This window comes from Crinia signifera, chromosome 4 (genome assembly GCF_055691185.1).
Source record: "Crinia signifera chromosome 4, ASM5569118v1, whole genome shotgun sequence".
NCBI lineage: Eukaryota > Metazoa > Chordata > Amphibia > Anura > Myobatrachidae > Crinia > Crinia signifera.
The window spans coordinates 314636864-314659241 of NC_139220.1; the positions used below are offsets into that span (position 1 = coordinate 314636864).

General features: G+C 48.3%; 1 protein-coding gene across 3 annotated transcripts in view; it reads right to left on the minus strand.

Annotated features, from left to right (window-relative positions):
- The window catches only part of LOC146075868 (uncharacterized), a 156519-nt gene that overhangs the window by 25717 nt on the left and 108424 nt on the right, over positions 1 to 22378 (minus strand). The window contains exons 4-7 of one of the 3 annotated variants that reach the window (XM_083185535.1): positions 11526 to 11912; positions 5616 to 5774; positions 2710 to 2823; positions 1796 to 1865 (exon numbers count right to left, since the gene is read on the minus strand). In XM_083185535.1, coding sequence (XP_083041661.1) covers positions 1837 to 1865; positions 2710 to 2823; positions 5616 to 5774; positions 11526 to 11912 — 689 coding nt within the window. In that variant the 3' untranslated portion in view covers positions 1796 to 1836. Of the gene's footprint in view, positions 1 to 1795; positions 1866 to 2709; positions 2824 to 5615; positions 5775 to 11525; positions 11913 to 22378 lie in introns of those variants that run through there. The other 2 variants (XM_083185534.1, XM_083185536.1) reach the window with 2 other exon arrangements.

The following is a 22378-nucleotide window of genomic DNA, read 5'->3' on the forward strand; positions in this document are numbered from 1 at the left end:
AACGGTCATCCTTGTAAGATCTTGATGTGTGTGTGTAGATAGTGGGGTGTCGCTCTCTCCTGACATCGATGGTCATCGGCCATGCTTCCGCCCGGGGGGTGGTCACCACTAGCACGAGTGGATGACCGGGGAGAGCGATCACCAGCGATGGTGTGTATGGTAACATCTTTAACCCCATTTTCCTATAGTGACCGTTCTTTGGTGCCGCCACCATTATATATATATATATAGTTAGTTTAATTGTCAAAATAAATTGACATTCATTTTGAAACGCCAGCACTTGTGTCTGTGTCTTTTTTATTATATAAGTTAGTTATTAAGGTTTAGGTTAAGTTTATGGTGAGTTGGAAAGGTGTGGACCTGGGGGATACCTGATGGGGAGTTTATGCTCTACGCTGCTTCTCTCATTGTGTCCACTGCACGCTGCTTGGGACCTAGTTTTTAAAACTGCCATCCTGTCTGCCACTGCAGTGTCACTCCTAGATGAACCATGTGTTTATACCACCCACTTGTGTGGCTTAACATAGTTATCCAGCTACCTCGGTGCAACCTTTTGGCCTAAAACAATATTGTGAGGTGTTCAGAATAGACTGGAAATTAATGTTATTGAGTTTAAGAATAGCGTAGGAGCAAAAAAACACAAATTCTGCGATTTTAGTTGTTTTTATGTTTTTTTTAAATTAAAAAATACAGATCCAAAGCACAAAACATGGAAGGGTGTTGTTTTGAAACAGATCCAGATCCAAAACACAGCCAGAGATACAGACCCAATACCCAAAACACCAAAAGTGCCCGGTGAACACTCCTACTCTTTGCTGCATTTACAGCACTGTGCTTACCTGCTTTGTTTACCTTTACACAGGATGCCTGAAAGTACCCACCCTGCTGTACAAGAACATCATTATATATCTTCTGTATCTCTTTTTGCCATCATATAACAGAAACCACAACCTGGGACTGCCTGGCAGCTTTCAACCAAGGGGTCTCACACATATCTTTTCTAATCCCCCCTGGCTTTTCTACCAGTAAAGGGTGATGGAACAATTTGCATGACAAAGTGTATGCTCTAAATTTGTGTGATCTTAATAGGAAATGTTGGGCAATCTGTGAAATAAATGTCTGTGATTCTTTGAAACCAAGGGTGACATTTAATATGATGCGATTTTATTGCATTTTCCGAAATTGTACCATATCGCTCATTTTAAAATCATTTTTTTTGCCACAAATTCGCATATTTGATGAGATGCGAATTTGCGGCAATATGGTGCGCTTTTTAGTCATGAAAATTTATGATTTTGTGTTAAAAAAAATGAAAAACAAAAATGGTGTGGGGGTCCCCTCTCCTGAGCATAACCAGCCCTGGGCTCATTTAGCCGGACCTGGTTCCAAAAATACAGGGGACAAAAAACTTGGGGTCTCCCGTATTTTTGGAACAAGCACCAGGCTCCAACAGCCAGGGGACACTTTTTACATAACTCCCCCCCCCCCCCGTTTCATGCTCACCGTGGCTGGTCAGCCCTGGACGGGTTACCTGGGGTAGTGGGGTCCCCCCAATATAGGGGTCCCCTCAGGCTTCACCCGTCCAGGGCTGAAGCCCGGGGCTGTCCCTGGCACAGTGGGCGGTGGACGCCGGGCTGATACGTGTAAAAAACAAAAACATTTTGCTTTTTACAGGTGAACTACAAGTCCCAGCAGGCCTCCCCGCGTGCTGGGACTTGGCGAACCACAAGTCCCAGCATGTGGGGCATTAGTGGGTATTTATTATACATACATTCATTTTACACTAGTATACATACAAGTCCAGGCTCCAGCTTTGTCTGTGTCCCCTTCAGCAGCTCACCCCACACTGACTGCAGGTAGTTCACCTGTAAAAAGTTTTACCGGTATCAGCCTGGTGTCCACCGCCCATGGATGCCAAGGACCGCCCCAGGCTTCAGCCCTGGACAGGTGTAGCCTTGGGGAGACCCCTTTATTGGGGGTGGTCCCCACTTCCCCAGGTATCCCATCCAGGGCTGACCAGCCACGGTGATCATGATACGGCCAGGGGACCTTATGGAAAAAGTGTCCCCCGCATGTGACATGACACCACGGGCTGTCAGAGCTCGGTGCTGGTTCCAAAATATGGGGGACCCCAATTTTTTTGTCCCCCGTACTTTTGGAACCAGAACCGGTCCAAGTGTCCGGGGCTGGTTTCAGAAATACGTTGGACCCCTATGGTTTTTGTCCCCTGTATTTTTGGAACCAGGTCCGGCTCAATGAGCCCGGGGCTGGTTATGCTCAGTAGGGGGGACCCTACCCATTTATTTATTTTTTCACTTTAACTTTTACACATTTTTAAGACAAAACCATGCCCAGATCTCAATGATCTGGGCATGGTTTTGTCAGTTTCACCTGTCAGAACCTGGTCTATTTTTTTTTTTTTTTTTGCGATTTTTAGTAACGTTTTCCCAAAATCGCATCTCAATAAATTTGTGGGTTGTATACTTTATAATGGGAAAACATCTGGATGCAAATTTAAGTGTTACTAAAAATCGCCAGGTCAGAATGTGCAAATTTGCGGTAAAAAGCACAATTTTTTTTCGCAAATCACATCCTATAAAATGTGAGATTTTCGGAAAACGTCAGTTTTTGCAAATAAATCGCAAAATAAAATAAATCAATACCTGCATTTACCCACAGTGGAAAAGAGCAGCCAATCAGTCCACTCACCTGTTCTCCTGGAGTAAACCAGGATCCCACAGAGGATGAGCAGAACGACCAGACCAGCGACAGAACGAATGATCACTAGAAGATTTCCTATATGACGCGGCTCTTCTGCTAATCCTGTAACAGATTATATCACATACAATCCAGTGAGACGGCTGCGATAGCTTCCTTAAGGAAAGTTTTATATTGTTTTTAATCAATATTAATCTTAATAGTTAACATTTCATATTGCTACTTATTGGTTATGTATAATAAATACACAGAAGTCAGATGCAAGGGATACCTGAAATTTGCAGCTATCACTCGAAAAAGGGTTTTCTGGGGATATGCCACAAGTTTATTTTCAGAAATAGGCCCCAATCATTATGTATTGGGCTGAATCTTATTTGGGGATGGCCCTAGGGATTTTTAATAACGGCGCGCATGGGTCAGTGTCTAGAGCTGGCATGTCCAAACTGTGGCCCTCCAGCTGTTGTGAAACTACACATCCCAGCATGCCTTGCCATAGTTTTCCTATTCCCTTATAGCAAAACGGTAGCAAGGCATGATGGGACTTGTAGTTTCACAACAGCTGGAGGGCCATAGTTTGGACATGCCTGGTCTAGAGCATGGGTCAGTATCTAGCGCATTGGTCAGTGTCTAGAGCAGGCATGTCCAACGTTGGCCCTCCAGATGTTGTGAAACTACACATCCCAGCATGCTTTGCCACAGTTTTTCTATTAGAGAATGCTAAAACGATTGCAAAGCATACTGGGATGTGTAGTTTCACAACATCTGGAGGGCCAACGTTGGACATGTTTGGTCTAGAGCATGGGTCAGTACCTAGCATATGGGTCAGTTTGTAGTGCATTGGTCAGTGCCTAGCACATGGGTCAGTGTGTAGTGTATGGGTCTGTACCTAGCACATTGGTCAGTGTGTAGTGTATGGGTCTGTACCTAGCACATTGGTCAGTACCTTGCGCATGAGTCAGTGCCTAGCACATGGGTCAGCAACCGCCTATCATTTGGTGTGTCAATCTGGCACAATTTCTGCTTTTTTAACTCGCCCACTGTTACTGTACATCAGAAGAGTTCTGTCAGTGGCAAACGCAGGATTTTCAGAAGGGGGTTTCCAGAGGGGCGGAGCAAAGCACGGAGATGGACACTTAGGTGACCCAGTATATGCCGGGTCAGTTAAAGTATTATAGATAGACCAAATGTATATAAATAATAATAAATAAATAAAATTAAAAAAAATATATATATATATACTGTATATACATATATATATATATATATATATATATATATACATACAGTATATATATATATATATATATACACATACAGGGATGTCAACAGCAGTGTAGACCCCTGAGCATAGCAATGTATTGGGGCACCTACTGATCCTCCAGCGGTAGGGGTGGGGGAAGCTTTGATGTCCCCCGGGTGGTAGGGGGTATTATATCAACCCCTCAGCATGTAGGGCCTGGATCAGTAATTTCCAATTACCCCTTTACTGAACAGATGGTGGGAGAAGGGGGCATTGGGCTGAATGAAGGGGCCATGATACATAACGTCCAGGGTGGTAGAGGATGTTTAATATGCAAAGGAGGGGTTTATAGTGGAGTGGGCTTATTATTCATAATATTCTGGTGGGAGGACAGCTTGCTTGACTGCAGATATCTCCAGTTCCCAGAAATAGGTTTCTTAGATTGTAATGGAATTAAAAACTAGAGGATCCCACCTACCAAATGGTATTGGGGACTAGGGGATCAAAGTTCAGGAGGCAGAGCAATCTGCCAACGAGAATATTAAGGCGTCTATACATTTATTTGGCTTGAACCTTAGCATACACTTTAAGCTAGCTTAACTAAAGAATAACTCACACTGACACAATAAAGACACGGACACCAAAGCAATTAGATTTAAAGGGCATAGTATATTTATTATGTGGTATGACCCTTCTTCGTAAAGGGCTGGCAATAAGGCGTCACGGCGCCCAGCTCTAGTCACATCAAAAATGGCGGCGACTTAAACGCCCCAACTGACTGATATTAACATGGGGACGACTGAGACGGCCCCATCCGACTAAGGCACAACCTAACGCTGGGAAGTCTCACCACCCCTTCTCTGGCTGGTGTGGACACTCCGCTGACGAAGTGCCCACAGCGCCCCCCCGCAAAGGCAGGACACCCCGCCGTCTTTCCCGGGGGTAGTGCCTCCCAGCGCCCTCTCATGCCACAAGTGACCGCTGGACCGTGACGCCCTACCGCCAGGCTCTTAAGAGATTAACTAGATGAGCTCTAAGAGCCGCCGCATGCCACCCGCGAAGACCTACCTAAGTGTCCGTTATCCTAAACTAAAACTGAACTATACCTCAACAAAACCCCCTATCCTTATTGAAGGGGAGCTTGAAAGAGAAAGTTCCTAACCGTTAGAAATATACATTGCATTGATTAGTATGACAAGGTAAGTTAGTACAATGGACCCAAGTGAAGTCGAAAACTTGATAAAAAACCTCTCGTGTGTCCCGGAAGGGGGAGGTGGGCCAAATTGAAATTAATAAGGACCCACGGAGGTAAAAAATGCAAGAAAGTCCTTCACACCCCTGATTCCGGAACACTAGCTGTTCCAAAACCAGCGGGTAAACAGCGTTTTTGGGTCAGCGCCACAGGCGCACTACATCCAAATCTTATCTACCTTATATAAATCCTAATTGCAGCGGACTTCCATCGTCCCCATTGCCTGAACGGAAGAGTCAGGAAGCCTGCTGGCCGCTGCGCAGGTAGCTGCCCGCACAGGCAATTTCAGCACTAAATATTGCAGCCGCCGCAATGCTTGCGGCGGCGACGCCAAAAGTGGATCAGCACCAAAAAACCCAGGATAATATCCAGGGCCTTTTCGAAAAGCTGGTACTGTCTGAATACCTAGAGGAGGAATTCCGCTTCCCCCTGGCCGATGCGTGAGTGAAGCCTGCACGGAAACCAGTTTCTCTCTTGACAGCACGTGGTGGGGGGGCGTCGGGACTGCATCCAACCCGGCTGACGGCAGGGATCCAGAAGACTCCACCGGATCCTGGGTAACACCTCGGAGGAAACAAAAGAAAATGTTAAAACCTGCTAAAGTAACGAACAAGGTCCCCACAAACGGGGGATGCGCGCGACTGATGAAGGGGGGGGTGTTGCCACAGTAATGTATGTGTGGCACAGCTGGCCAACAACACTATACACTGACAACGAGGGGAGGAACCCCCTGGCCCTGAGGACCAACCCAGACCAATATTGAAAATGCAAGCGCCGGCCCCGCTACCCCCTCATGCTAAGCTAACGCGCCCTCGATCTGAGCTATTTCCAGGAGAGAGGTATAGGCCGGGCGATGGGGCTGTCACCAATATTTTGGGCGTTGCCAAGGCCTGATGGGGCCCCACATGGATGGTCTTTGAAGTTTGGAAAAACATAGATGGTTTATGGCCGATGTCAACTAGTTTGGACACGATGTGGAAGAGCCATATGGCTTCCCCCCCCATCGATGTCAAGCATAAAATAGTTTTTTGTACCGACCTTTGCCTTGGCTGCGGAGGGAAGCTCCGAGCAGGCACCTGTGAAGCCCGCACTGTATTCAGTCTACGTGGCAATGGCCGACCATCGATATGTAACACCTATCGGCTGTCATCCACCATCGATGGTCGGTTGCCATTTCCCCAATGGTTGCAAGGGCGACAGTGGCCTACCCTGCCCTTTTATAGCATGGTCACAGGTGGGAATTGAATGTTCATGTGGGCTGGGGAGGGGGGAAGCGCGGGAAATTGGACGGGCGAAATAGGTGTCCTGGCCACCGGGAGCGTATTCTGCTGGGAGGGGTAAGGCCGCCAGGAGGACGGGCTGGGTTGGGACCAGTCCCCCTGCCCGTATCCCTGGGCCGGGTAAGGCCCAGGGGTGTGGCAAAATTGGCAAGCACTGGGACTGGGCGGACACCAGCCTGAGCAACCCGGGGGGCCAGAGCCGCAGGGGCCCCGGCCCAGGTATCCCGCGCCAAGCCCGCTGGGGCCTGGCGTGGAGTGGGGGCTGGCACCACGGTTGCCCGGCAGGGGGCCAGGGCGCGGGGTAGGGGGGCCGCCAAGTCCGCCACCCCCTGGACCCCGCGGGCAGTGGTGGAGCGGTCACCGGTGCTCGTACCCCTGCCGAGGCAGGGGGAGGCACCGGTGAGATAAGCGGTCCCCTTTGTGGGAAGGACGGGTGGGGAGGGGCCTGTACCGCACGGAATTCGCTGCTGGGGTAAAAGGGGGTGCTGGATGGCTGACCCGGCGGGCCCGGCACGGACCCAACCAGGGCTGAATGAGGCACCTTATTTTATGGCGGCGGGTGGGGGCGGGCCTGGAACAGGGGTACCTGAGGGTGACCGTGCACCCGGGAGCCGCCATCTTGCGTGGCGGCGTTAAACGCTGCGCCCCCCCTGACCTGGCACCGGGTGGGAGATATGCGGAGTGCGGTGGGATGGGGTTGGATCGCCCGCCCGGAGGTGCCGGGGTCGGGCATAGACGCGCGGGCGGAAATGCCGCCCGTCGCGTCATAGCCCAGTGCTGGCCGGCTGTACAGGGGCGCCAGCGACACGTGGATGCCGGCGCCAGGCGGGGACGCGGTAGGGGGACGGAGGAAAGTGACGGTAAGAGAGGGCCCTTGGGAGGCACAAGGGAAGGGGCGGGGGGATGGCGCCGACGAGAGGCAGCAGTGGCTGTGCCGGATCCGGGTGCCCGGATCGGGCCCTGGTAGTATCCGGCAGGGGGGGGGGGGACAGCATGCTGTGGGCTGGGGAAAGGGTGCGGATTTGGGGGGAGACGGGACATGCTGTAATGAGGTGGGGGGGGGGGGGAGAGGAGGCACACTATCCCTGGAAGGGAAGGTGGTATCCAGAAAACAGGCAGGGAGGGGGGCCTGAGTGCTGGGGATGGGACACGCTGGATAACAGCGCTGCTTGGCCACGGGGATAAATATCAGCTGCACAGGCAGGCACTTAGCTTTGAGGAGAAGCTGCTGGGCTGTGACTGCATGCTGCTGGGCTGTGACTGCATGCTGCTGGGCTCTGACTGCATGCTGCTGGGCTCTGACTGCATGCTGCTGGGCTCTGACTGCATGCTGCTGGGCTCTGACTGCATGCTGCTGGCTGAAGAACTTTTCCAAGAGGAAGCATTTCCTGTAAGGACCTGCCTATATACCCCTCTCCTAAGCTCACGCCCCTAAGCTCACCCATAGGCTAACCACTAAACTGAAACCAACTTTAGGCAACTAGCAGTCATTAACTCTTTCCTGCCCACCCAAAAAATGTAAGCCTCTTAAGTACGCTCTGGCTTAGGCAGCCCTCGCTTTATCAAAACTACATACCAGGTGTGTGGAGCTGGAGCAGTAACCAGCTGCTGGAAGGCTGATATCTCTGGTTCTGGGAACAGTAAAGACAAGTGACTAGTGTCTTTCAAAGGGGGAGAGTCCCAGCTTTTGAAATATACCCTCAGAAAAACTCTAAGCCAGACATAACCTGAAATATCTGACTGGGAAAAGCAATTAACAGGCTTGGATGGGGACCACTGCTTTGAAGTCAGATATCTCCGGTTCCCAAGGGCCGATTTTTTAAATTCTTGTACCCATGGAAAGAGGGGACCCTCAGCTTTAAGCCTAGTGCTTTTAGACTCCTGGGGGGGTTTCTGGGTACTCAGAAACCCCCCCTGCGTGCGCTACTGTCTGTGTATATCATTAGAAACATCTAAAGCAGGGGTTCTCAAACTCGGTCCACAGGACACCACCCAGTTCCTGTTTTTCAGGTCACCCGACAAGTGCACTCATTACTGACTGACACATTTATAAAGGTGGAGCTAATTATTTCACTTGATTCTGTGAGGAGACCTGCAATACATGCACCGTGTGGGGTCTTGAGGACCGACTTTGAGAATCTGTGATCTAAAGAATGGGTTATGTTGTACTGGGCATGGATCATTGGATAGACCTGTACTAAGTTGACAAACATTAGGTCGACACCTCTAGGTCGATGTGCACGAAGGTTGACATGACTGAAGGTCGGCATGCAGGAAGGTCGACATGACTGAATGTCGACATGAGTTAGGTCGACGGGTCATTGGGTTGACACAAGCACTAGGTCGACATGGGGAAGGTTGACAGTCAAAATGTCAACATGAGGTTTCCCTTTTTTTGTCCCGAATGTCGACACAGTCAACATGGACACTGAAACGTAGCACTGCATTTTATTCTCCCACCCCGCCCTAGCGGATGTTAAGGCATGAAATACCACCTGTCGGCATGTTGGCTCAAAAAAGTGAAAAACCAGATGTCGACCATTCGACCACTATGTCGATCTAATGCTTGTGTCGACCTAATGACCCTGTCAACTTAAACCATTTCGACCTTCAGTCATGTCGACCTAGTGACCATATCCCGTTGTACTGAAAATGGTTGCGGTAAGAATCTTGTCAGTTACGCTGTACTAGCATACTGGTACATATGGCTACAATCTCCCATCAATCATGCACAGTCGTATCCCTCGTAGTTACCACAACCTTACCCCATTAAGTAAGCCTGTTTAGGATGCAGGTACCAGTGTCGCCTTGAGAGCGCTAGGGTGATTTAAGAAATGTTTGGGATGAGAATGGTGCCCCTGGCCATTTACTGGTTATATACAAGAGGACGGGCCCTCAGTGGAAACCATAGGTATGTATGAGTGAATGAATGTAGCATGTAATAAAGTTATTCTGTGGTGTCTGTGTTTTATTTCACTATTTGTCATGTTGTAGAACTACAAGTCCCAACGGGCCCTTTAATGCCCTTTAATGCATGCTGAGATTTGCGGTTCTCCAAAGTCCCTGCATGCAGTGTAGGCTTGCTGGTACATGTAGTTCCACAACATTACACAATAGTTTTAATCTATTATTAACACTTTAAGCATCAGCCTGGTGCCCACTAGCCAGGGGCACCGGGGACAGCCCTGGGCTTTAGCCCGGGCAGGGTTAATTCTGGAGGGGGGGCTTTATTGTGGGGGTCCCCACTCCCCTGGGGTCCATTCCTGGGCTGAACAGTCAGGGGGATTAATACTTTGGCTGGGGGAACTAGTATAAATAGTCTCCCCCGGCTGTGGCATTACCCTGCTGGCTGTGAATCCTGTCCATTACCACATAACTGGCCCTAAGGAAGAAATAGAAACAGAAATAACTTATTAATAGTTTTCCTCTTTTATCAATCGGAAACGTTTGGCCTAGGGGGTGCCATGAAAAAATTTCCGATACTGAGGGGTGCCCTCATTCAAAAATGCTTGGGAACCACTGCATTATGCCATATACCGTAATGCCTATTACACATTATGTCACATGCCATAATGTCCATTACATTTTATGCCACACTCCATAATATCTATTACACATACCACACACACTGTAATGCCCATTACACATTATAACATGCACCATAATGCCTATTACACATTATACCACACACCATAATGCCAATTACACATTAGACCACACACAGAAATGCATATTACAGATTACACCACACACCGTAATGCCTATTAAATATTATGCCACATAAGTGCCGATTTCCTACATGTTTGTTGCCAGGAGTTACATGCTTGTTGCCACGGGTTGCATGCTCACTGCCAGGGGTTAAATGCTCCTTGCCAGGGGTTTTAGGCCCATTGCTGTGGGATGGGGGGTGGCTGTTAGATGCTCATTGCCATGAGGGATTACATACTCTGTGCAAAGAAGGGTTACATGCTTGTTGCCACAGGGAATTACATGCTTGTTGCCATGTCGATTACATTCTCATTGCCACAGGGATTTACATGCTCATTGCCTAGGGGATTACATGCTCAGTGCTACATGCGTGTTGCTATGGGGGAGATACATGCTCATTGCCATGAGAGATTACCTGCTAACATGCTCATTGCCACAGGGAGTTACATGCTCATTGCCACAGGAAGTTACATGCTAATTGAAATGCCAGGGATCACAGGGAGCCAGGAACTGTCCCCTGTGCTTTCAGACCAGGCCTTAGGGGACCTCGGGAGGGCTCTCCATCTTCTGAAGCATTTTTGGGGCTTTTTTTTTTTCTTTTGGTATAGAAGGGTTTGTCTCCTTGCTATAGTCTTAGATCCCTGGCTGGATCAGCCCAGTGCTAGTTATTGTCAAATTTGGGGACCACACATCAGTTTTTATCCCAATTTTCCAGAACCAGACCAGGCTCAGAGGTCCAGGGCTAGGTCTGGTTTGTTTTCTGTTTTCAAAAACAAAGACTGCACAGATCAGTATCAGTGTGATCTGTGTTGTGCTATGAATCCTTCATAGATTGTAAGTGGATGCTGCCTTCTACTTAACAGCTGAGTCTAATGTAAAGGGAGCAATCTGATAGGGTTTTAGGCAGACAAACATTACGGGTACCACCATCGATAGACAATAGAAATTCAAAAGCGATAATTCGTAAATCTGGGATTTAAACCCTATAATTTGTCTGCGATGTCCAGCGATTGAAACACAATTCTTAGTAAATGTATGGCTCAGAATCAGGCCCTGAACTATTTTTTTATCAATGAGGAACCTAAAATGAATGTGCATATAATGTAACACCTGACAGACAAGATTGTGCCCACTAGAAGCTGGTCCCAGAGACAGCAACAAACATCTCACTTCCCTGGGCCTTTTCTACTATATATGTGTATATTTTATATACTACTTCTACGGTGTGTTTATAAGCATGAACCCATCTATCAGCCATGTGTATGAAGGTGGATCACATACAGAACAAATCATTTCTTATGCCTTTTATCAGTAATTGTATTGTTACCTCCAATCTCAGTCTGGTCACGATCAGTCACGATCAGTCCGGTTCCTTCTCCATGTGCAGCTATGTGTTCAGGTTCTTCCTCTCTTGTGCACAGCTTGATCACCAGAAAGCAGTAGTAGATGGCATTGTCTTCTCCCTGCACCCCCTGTATGCGGAGGTCTGCTAATCCCTGTATCTCTGTTCTTCCCCTATACCTGGGATGGACCATTTCCTGGTAGGGGTGGTAGGCGTAAGGGCCACTGGTGCTGTTCACTCTCCAATAAGCACTGACCCACAGGACGTCTCTGTCTCTGTAATACCTGTATGAGCAGCTGAGAGTCACAGAACCTTCTGTATCAGCTGTGATGTCATATGGCTGCTGTACAGGAAAATATGAGGGTGATGAATCTAGAAAGATAAAATATGACATAAGAGAATAACAGTGCTCAAAACTTATATAACTCATTAACCCCTTCAGTGGTGGTTTTTTTTAGGTAGTGCTCTCCACTGGGTGAGTTTTTTGGAAGGAGCGCTGTCCCTCCCGGTGCCGCTGAGCACTATATCAGCCTCTGCCTGGCCTTGCCCCCAGCAACCTGGCTGCATGCGGCATGACCATAGCAAGCCACGTCACACACAGCAGGGGGTGGGGAGGTGGGACCGGACAGCCGGAGCCAGTCAGCATCTGGTGCTGATCTCAGCATTCAGCTCAGTGGCGCTGCCTGGCACTAAACAGTGCACAGAGTGGTAATCCCGAGACTTTTACAGGCTTGCCAGTCTGTGCACTAGAGCCCGGAAAATTCTCGGGAGTACCACTGAAGGGGTTTAATAAAAATAATTCAAGATTACCTTTAAGTCTATGATAGAGGTGACTCTTGACCCGCCACATGATTTTTAACTCAGCAAACATTTTGTGAATTTGGGATCAACAATTCTAGATGAACATTTAGATATATAAAAAATAAGTAATCCATTAGAATACAGCCAATCACACATCGGGTACATGTATCACAAGGTCAGACTTTATCACCAATGGCACATGTTGGTAGCACCAGTCACCTGCCTATGCCTCTGACATCATTATTATCACTCATCTGTGTTGTACAGCTCCACACAAACCATAAGGAGATCGTTAAAATAGCGGGATTTAAATCAATTAAATACTAAATGCACCACTGTCTTTTCCACTACGTTTAATGAGCAGTCACCCAAAGGGCCCCAGGACTGTAAGGGCCTGTGACTGAACCCCCACAGTTGACAGCCGCCGTGTGGGTGGAACCATACCAAACGCCACCCCCCATAACCAGTTACTTGGTTCAGATCCATGGTGCTGGTTATGTTGCTGATGCTGCGCTGCACCGGCCCCTTCCCTGTCTCCTGATACAGCCCCCGCAGCAGCCCTGAGCCAGCCCAACAAGTGTCCACTGCCTACAGCTGCCGCTGGGCACAGATCCATGACAGACTCAGCATAAGCAGCTGCCCACAGACCCACCACCATCCCCATCCAGACACTAGAGACACCATGGCTGTGGTGAGTCCCTCCTGGGTCCTTTCACCCTCACCCCTAGTTTGCAGTCACATGTCTTTTTCTAGATACAGTCAGGGGCATATTTATAATGGGTGCAATGTGCTCACGAACCTCTGAGTCCCAGGGGGCCCACACCGCACCCATTTATACTTACTTGTCCTGCGATGAAGGCAACAGTGGGCATGTGCAGCAGAGCCTGAGTGATCTAGTGCTCAGACTCTTCTGTAATGCATGCTGGGACAATGTGGCCAGGAGAGAGGAGGGGACCCAATTGGTGGAGGCTGCACAAAGGCCTCCTCCTTTGTGTCCATCAGTATACCCTGCACTCTTTCTTGTCCGATATTTACTTGGTCTGGTGCCTGCTTTGGCCAGGTAGCCCATCCAAATAGCAGATGGAAGCGGCACTCAAGAGATTGTTTTAGGTAGGGGCCCCACTGCACTGCTTTACCCTGGGGCCCTTAATGCTGTTAAGATGGCCCTGAGTAAATGCAAGTATAACAAATATAAAATGCTGATGGCAACAGGAGCACAAACAGTACGTTTACATAACTAGACTGACTGCATGTCAACTGCATGGCAACAGACATTACTTCCTGTCAGGTCCCTTATCTACATCCTACCCTCAGTGGCCCCGAGATAGGGGAGGGTGGTACGAATTACCCAGGTCAATGCCTGATGAAAGGCCCCAGTGTGCTGATCAGATCTTGTGGTGATGGTAAGCATCATAGGTTGATGAGTTCCAACAAGCCCACCTGAGCATTCAGACAAGTCAAATGATGGTCAAGTGCCTGTGAGTCAGAAGGTCAAGGACTCTTCAGATCTTGACTCCGGTGTAAATGAGTTTGGAGTCAACCATGGGGGTTTGGTTGCAGAAGAATCTTCCTCAGGTACACTGGTAGAGTTCAGCTTAGATCACATAACTGTTGTGTTCTTGGACGAGCTTCTAGGATAATGGTAGCAGATGTGGTTTTCAGTCAATACTTCTCTTGTTACACAGCCACTTTAAGCTAAGTCTCATAATACTGCTGTATACTGAATCCGTCATGGGTCTGTTCCCTGTGGCGGCTGTGGATTAATGGAAGGTTATGCATCTTGGGAGACATAACCAGTGTGCTAGTTATAACCTAAGCAAGTGGCATTGGGAAAAAATCAGAACTGGAAAAGGATCTAGGAGTCCAAATTGATACCAAACTGGGGTGTAGTTCACAGTATCATGTAACAACAAATAGGGCCAACAGGTATAAGAAGGGGTATGGATACTAGGGACTCAGATGTGATCATGCCACTCTACAAAACATTATTTAGACCAGATCTAGAAACAATTCTTGGCCCCGCACGATAACGAGAACATAAAGAGGACATCAAAGAACTGGAAAAAGTCCAAAGAAAAGCTACAAAGCTAATAACAGGGTTGGAGAAATTAAGCTATGAAGACAGATTGGACACATTGGGATTGTTTACGCTAGAAAAGAGACATTTTACGGGACACATGCTTAACTTGTACAAATATATCAGGTGCCAATATAAGGAACTGTCAGGCACCCTTTTTGATTTGAGGAAGGAGTCTAGAACACATGGGCATGCATTTAGACTAGAGGAAGGAAGGTTTTGTAATGTTAAAAGGAAAAAAAAATATGGTCAGGGCAGATAAATTGTGTAACTCTCTTTCTGGATCTGACAGTGCTACACCTACTGGTGCTGCTGGAAAGCATTCATCATCCCATAGGGGAAGTCCGAACACCACAACTTCTTTCACTAAGCAATTGGCCATCCAACAGTCGTTTGCGATGAGGACAAAGTACGACAGCAGTCATCCTATGGCAAAGCGAATAACTGCGGCCTTGGAGCTCGTCTATTTTCGTCATCAACTCGCGGCCACGCCCCATTCTCGTCGCTCAGCGGCCGGGACATTGAATCCCGACTGCCGAGCTCCAGGCGAGCAAAACGAGAACGGGACAGGGGCACGGCTGTCGAGCTTGCTCGATAGCCGTTCCCCTGACATTGAATACCCCCCTAAGTCTTGTTTGTACTCATGTATGTACTTGCTGTTGCAGTTGTTGTACAGCAGGATCAAACCTAGTCGATCCTGCTGTACATCAGTCCTAGATGATCCTGCTATACATGGGTTCCAGCTTATCCTGCTTTACATTGGTCCCAGCAGACCCTGATATACATCAGTCCTAGCCAATCCTGCTATATATTGGTCTTAAATGATCCTGCCTTAACTTTGGTTCCTGATGGTGTCATGCCACAGCTGTGCTGTCTCTGCCAGCCCCAATGTATATCTTTAGAAGTGTTTGCTGGTCTGCTGGTCATATATCAGACTAGAACAGTGGTATGCAAACTTTGTTCTCAGGTCCTAAAACAATTTTACAGGTCACTGTTAAATAGTTAAAAATGTGACACTTGGTAAAACACTGAAAAAAGAGTGTAAAGATAAAACGGGTGCCTACTGGGGTGGTGTGTCAAGCTGCTCCTACTGGGGGAAGTCAAAACCCCTAAGAGGGTACAAGTAAAAACAAAAAGGTGGAGCGCTAGAAATGGATCAATTGGGTACTAGTATTGCACAGTATTTATTAATTAGTATTAAACATATTTAATGCATGGGTATAAAAATGTAGACATTTACAGAGCAAGTAATGTCTATGCCTGCCAAGCCTGGAAACTGTGTCCGGAACTGATGGTAGCTGCTACACCAAGGAAGCCCTGTCATGCATCAGTGTGAACTTCCTGAATTTTGTTCTGCCGATTGTGGATTACAAACATGGCAATATCATTGAGGACGCCTCTCCACTTGAGGACTGCTAAACATCCTCCAGCAGGGCCGGTGCAAGCCTCCCCCCCCCCCCCCCCCCGCCCCAGGCAAATTTTTATACCCATGCATTAAATATATGTTTTATACTAATAAATACTAATTAGAAAATACTTTGTAATAATAGTACCCAATTCTTCCATTTCTAGCGCTCCACCTTTTTGCTCTTACTTGGTAAAACACTGATGCAACAGATAAGTTGTCTAGAAAATGTAAACTGTTAGTGATTCTAAGGACTGGGGTGAAAACCCCTGACCTAGAGGAAGTTGCTACATTTTCCAAACAAATGCTCATGACTTTCTCCAGAGTGGCCTAGTTATCTCCCAGCCTGGTCAGAACACAGTTCTCCCGAGTGGCCTATTTATCTCCCAGCCTGGTCAGTGCACAGTTCTCTGGAGTGGCCCAGTTATCTCCCATCCTGGTCAGTACACAGTTCTCCCGAGTGGCCAATTTATCTCCTAGCCTGGTCAGTGAACAGTGCTCTAGAGTGGCCTAGTATTTTCCAACCCTGATCAGTGCACAGTCCTCCTAAGTAGCCTACAGTAGTTATCTCCCAGCCTGGTCAGTGCACAGTTGTCCAGAGTGGCCTAGTTATCTCCCAGCCTGGTCAGTGCACAGTTGTCCAGAGTGCCGTAGTTATCTCCCAGCCTGGTCAGTGTACAGTCAATCCTCTGGATTGGCCTAGTTATCTCCCAGCCTGGTCAGTGCACAGTTCTCTGGAGTGGCCTAGTTATCTCCGAGCCTGGTCAGTGCACAGTTCTCCGGAGTGGCCTAGTTATCTCCCAGGCTGGTTAGTGCACATTTCTCCAGAGTGGCCTAGATATCTACCAACTTGGTCAGTAACAGTTTTCTGGAGTGGCCTAGTTATCTTGCAGCCTGGTCCGTGCTCCAGAGTGGCCTAGTTATCTCCCAGCCTAGTTAATGTGCAGTTCTCTGAAGTGACCTAGTTATCTCCCAGCCTGGTCAGTGTAAAGCTTTCCAGAGTAGCCTAATTATCTCTCAGCCTGGTTAGTACACGGTTCTCTCTGACCTAGTTATCTCCCAGGCTGGCCAGTGCGCAGTTCTCTAGAGTGGCCATAGTTATCTCCCAGCTTGGTCAGTATACAGTTCTCTGGAGTGGCCTAGATATCTCCCAGCCTGGTTAGTGCACAGTTCTCTGGAGTGGCCTAGTTATCTCCCAGCCTGGTCAGTGCACGATACTCTGGAGTGGCCTAGTATCTCCGGCATCTCCCCGCTGCGGAGTGAGAGGCGCAGAGATGTTTCATCCTCTGCACCTCTCATCAGAATGAATTATATTGGCTGCTCAGTGGCGCTGAGCAGCCAATAGAATTCATTCTGATGAGAGGCGCAGAGGATGAAGGATCTCTGCACCTCTCAGTCCGCTGCGGGGAGATCCAGGAACTGCCGGCAGCTTGAAGAAGATGGAAGAAAACCTGGACTACGTCAGATCAAGACTGAAGAACTTCCATGGAGGACCTGGGTGAGTTGGATTTCCTTCCACAGGTCCACCATGGATTTCTTCGGACCCCGGACCGGACGATGACGCCGACATGGACATCTACATGGAGAAGAATGCCGACATAGATCCGGGACCAGGACAAGGCACCGGATCAAGACCCTGGGACCTACCTACGGGATCAAGATAGGTAAGTATCAGTATGTGTGTAATGTATATATTAAAGTTTTATTTTTCTAATGTGTCAGTGTGTGTTTATTTAACTATTTTTTTTACTGTGGAACTACAAGTGCCAGCGGGCCCTTTAATGCCCCGCAGGCTGGGACTTGTGGTTCTCCAAATCCCAGCTTGCGGGGGAGCCTTGCTGGGACTCATAGTTCCACAGTTTAAAACAATAATTTTTTCATCTATTGTTTTACACTTCAATCAGCTCGATGCCCACCGCCCAGGTCAGGTAAGTCCTGGAGGGGGGGACCCCTTTATTGGTCCCCACTCCCCCAGGGCCCCTGGCCAGGCAGACCGGTCAGGGGGTTAATGCTTTGGCCCCCCCGGCCAAATGTATAAAAAGTCTCCCCCCGGCATTACCCTGCTGGCTGGTTTGGCCTGGGGCTGGTTCTTAAAATACGGGGGACCCCTACTCATTTTGTCCCCCGTATTTTGGGAACCAGTCCCGGACCTGGAGCCTGTTGCTGGTTGTTAAAAAATCGGGGAACCCCTATTTGTCAGGTTCCCTGATTTTTAATTAACTCTCAGCCTGGTGCTGGTTACAGCTGTGGGGGGGGGACCACACGCTGTTTTAAATATATATATATATATATATATATATATATATATATATTTCTTAAAGCATTGCTTAAAGCAAATATGACAGGAAAATCAAGGTGTATTTTCCTGCCGTATTTTCCTGCCAGTTTTACACTAATTAGCAGCCGTATTATCAATACGGCTGCTTAGTAAATCAGGAACCACCATTCTTCTGAATGGTGATTCCTGTCGTATCCTATCAATGGTGTAGACATTCGTATTTGTAAATACAAATACGAATGTGCCATCTTTAGGAATACGAATTGCTGTATGTTCGGGATAGTAAATCCCGAAAATACAAATGTGTAAAAAATAGGTGTATTTCTGCCTACGAATACACCTATTTTTTACAAACTCATATTAGTAAATTTCCCCCTAAATTGCTTACTATACTGAGGTTTGCTGTCTATTATATGCATAGGCGAATATAGGGGGTGGTCCGGGGGTGCACAGGACCACCCATTAGCCCATTTTGTAGTGGAGGGATGAGGCTTTCCAACGAGCTCAGCCCCGTGTCTCTAGCCCCCTGGGAACCGGAGATACTGCCAGGCAAAGCTGGAATGTTTTCCCTATAGGATAACATGGGACCCACTCAGGGCCGGTGCTAGGGTGTCTGGCGCCCTCCTGCAAACTAAAATTTTGCGCCCTCCCTTACATAGTCCATAAAGGGACAATTTGTGCTATAAAAGTTTTTGTTAGAGTACCTCTTCCTGTTTGATTTTTTTTGTTATAGTACCCTTAGATAAATAAAAAGACAGACAGATATTAGGCAGATAGACAGACAGAGATATATTTTAGAGAGAGAGAGGGAGAGATGATAGATGGATAGATCAGGGCTCAACAAATTTCTTTAAAATCTAGGAGCAAGGATGAAAGTGTAGGAGCCAAACTAAACATAGGGACAGTTTGCGCTGAGAATTTGCACCATAATGCTTATTACACGTCACACACCTATTACAGATTACACCACATGCTAAACATAATGCATTATACCACATGCCATAATGACCTGCCCTTGGGGAAGGGTATATAAATAATTATCTAACTTGTGCATCTGTAAAGAGACCTGGAAAATGTACACTGTGAAGACTAACTTATATATATATATAATTCCATATCCGTGGTTCCCAAAGTTGGTCCTCACAGTGCACGTTTTCCAGATCTCTTCACAGATGCACAAGTTAGATTCTTGAAAATGTGTTAGTGAGTAATGTCACACCCCAGGAATACAGTCACAAAGCTGGCAGGCTGTCACACTCCAAAATACAGTCACATCTGGAGGAGTGTCACACAGGGGCATCTCTCTTTCTGGCATTCTCAGTACCAGCTCACACATCCCTCAGCAGTAGCAGCAGGTTGCATGGAGCAGGGTTGCAATGGCAGCACTACAACTAAACAAACCCAGAGTGTGCCAATAAGACCCCCGACTCCCGCGTTCCCCGAACAGCTGGCAGCCATCCGAGTGCTTAGAGGTTCACACAGGAACAGGTAGAAGCGATCACCCTCCCTGCAGGAATCACCCCGGCTGTCCTTCTACTGTGTGCATCTCACTTTTTACCCAGTGCCCAGTAGTAGCAGCTTCACCACCAGAGGCTCAGCATATCAGATGGGCCTGGGTGCACACAGACCCTGCCTCCTCCTCCTGGTCTGGCAGCGCTGCGTCCAAGGGGAAGGGGGCAAAGAGGGCGATCGTGATCTATATCCGTCCCTGGCTGGAGGATGCTTCGGCTGGGGGCTAGTGGAGGCCAAGTACATGGTGGCCCTACAACCGAAGCTACGGTGTGCACAGGAGGCCGGGCTCTCACAGCGGTAAGGGGTTAGTTGTGGCGGCTGCCGGGTACATGGTGCCCTCCCAGCCGGAGGAGGAGCAGCCCGGAGCTGCTACTGCTGTGTACGCGAGGAGCCGGAACCACTGCTGCCACTGAAGTACTTGTTTGCGGTGCCGGCTCCAGTACGTTTTGTATTGTATGTTATTCAAAGCTGCTACCGCAAGCACACCTTGCTACGACCAGATTCTAGTTCCCCCACCAAAAATCTGGTCGCCAGGATGCAGAATCTGGACGCCGTGGCGAGCTGGCCTCCAGGGTTTGTCGAGCCCTGAGATAGATAGATACAGAAAGAGATACATGAGAGATATAGAAAGACAGAGAGCGATAGATAAAAAGATATAGACAGACAGAGATAGAGATATAGACAGGGACAGACAGACAGATAGATAAAAACAGAGAGAGGGAGAGAGACATAAACACAAATAAAAACAAACTCACTCAGCCAGCTCCTCCGTAGGCTCCCGGGCCATCTCTCTTGTGCAGAGCTCCACACTGAGATGTGCATCTAGTGGCTCCTGCTAGTACTGCAGTTAGCAGTGACTCCGGAGCTTTCCTATGCCTCCTCCGATGCTCAGCTCACCGTTCCGGGTGCTTCATGTTGCCGTGCGCCTCATCAGCGTCTCACAGGTAGCGGCAGCTGACAGGAGCAGGGTGCAGAGCACGGAGAGCGCCTCTGCTGGCCAGCGCCTCCCTGCTTTGCATCCCTCGCTGAGCGGGTTCCGCCGGCCCTGGACCCACTAATTCCGACCCCCACCTAGTTCAACGGCTGCCAGTTCCCTTTTCGGCATCACTGAAGCTCGAGGTTGATCTCAGTCCAACCCAAATCGCTGGGCCTTCAATCTGATACCAGGCTGGGTCCATATGGGTTAATTGGTTCCAGGGATATTGAGGTTAAGCAGTTGTTTTCATTTCTTAAATGTAATTTCAGGACTGTTTATGTTCTTTGAGGGCAGATTTCTCTGGAACCAAACAGCCCAGTTTCACGGGATCAAAATCATTCGAAGCCAACTCAAAAGTTCTTCAATATGATACTGGTCTCGTGTAAATGGGTCAGTTGGTTCCAAAGATATAGCTGGTTGGTTAAAGGGGGGTAGGGAGAGGGGAGTGGTTGTCTCTCCCCCTCACACCAGAAAATGCAGGGACTAGGCTGGTGTATAAGGGGTCAGCCTGTGAATGTCCCTGCATGATCCTGGGACCATATTCCCGGGTAAACCCCTGCATTTTCTGTTGTGAAAGGGGTATTATTTCAAACAGCCGTGACCTGCAGTGCTCTGAATACAGCCGGGCAGCCCCCTGCTCTCTGCCCAGCTGTCAATGACTGTCACCCCTGCAGCTTCCGCTCCAATTCTTCTCCCCGCTTTCACCTCAGCCCGCCCCCCCTTTAATCATGTGGTGCCTGCGCCCGGCATGCTCCCCCGACGTCACGCACAACAACAGCGCGCACAATATTTCAAATGGGGACACCAGGAGGGGAGTGGGAGCATGCTCTGTGCTGCACTCTGCTCCTCTCCCCATAGAAGCAGCTGCACCGCTCTCCATCTCTCCCTGCAGCAGCACCAAAGGCTCATATACAAATTTACAGTAAGTGGCACTTTTCGGGGCATTGCTTAAGGGACGCTACAAGTGGCGGTATGTGGGGGCATTACGCATAATGTGTGGCTTAATGTGTAAGGGGCATTAAGGTGTAGAGCATCACGTGGAAGGGGCATTATGAGTGCAGCATCATGTGTAAGAGGCATTATGTGTGCAGCATCATGTGTAAGAGGCATTATGTGTGCAGCATCATGTGTAAGGGGCATTATGTGTGCAGCATCATGTGTAAGGGCCATTATGTGTGCAGCATCATGTGTAAGGGCCATTATGTGTGCAGCATCATGTGTAAGGGGCATTATGTGTGCAGCATCATGTGTAATGGGTACTATGGTGTGCGGCATCATGTGTAATGGGTACTATGGTGTGCAGCATCATGTGTAATGGGTACTATGGTGTGCAGCATCATATGTAATGGGTACTATGGTGTGCAGCATCATGTGTAATGGGTACTATGATGTGCAGCATCATGTATAATGGGTACTATGGTGTGCGGCATAATGTGTAATGGGTACTATGGTGTGCAGCATCATGTATAATGGGTACTATGGTGTGCGGCATCATGTGTAATGGGTACTATGGTGCCATCAAGCAAGAACCCCCTAGCAATGCGCACGTAGGTAAGCAGCACTTATGTGGCAAATATCTAATGGGAATTATGGTTTGTTATATAGTATGTAATGGGCATCATGATGTGTGGCACAATGTGTAATGGACATTATGGTGTGTGGCCTTATGTGTAATGGGCATTACTGTATATGGTCTAAATTGTAATAGCACACCTCTTTTTGTGATCCCACGCCTCCTTCCCATGAGGCCACGCCCCTTTTGTCACGCGGCTACTCCATGCAAAGGTCC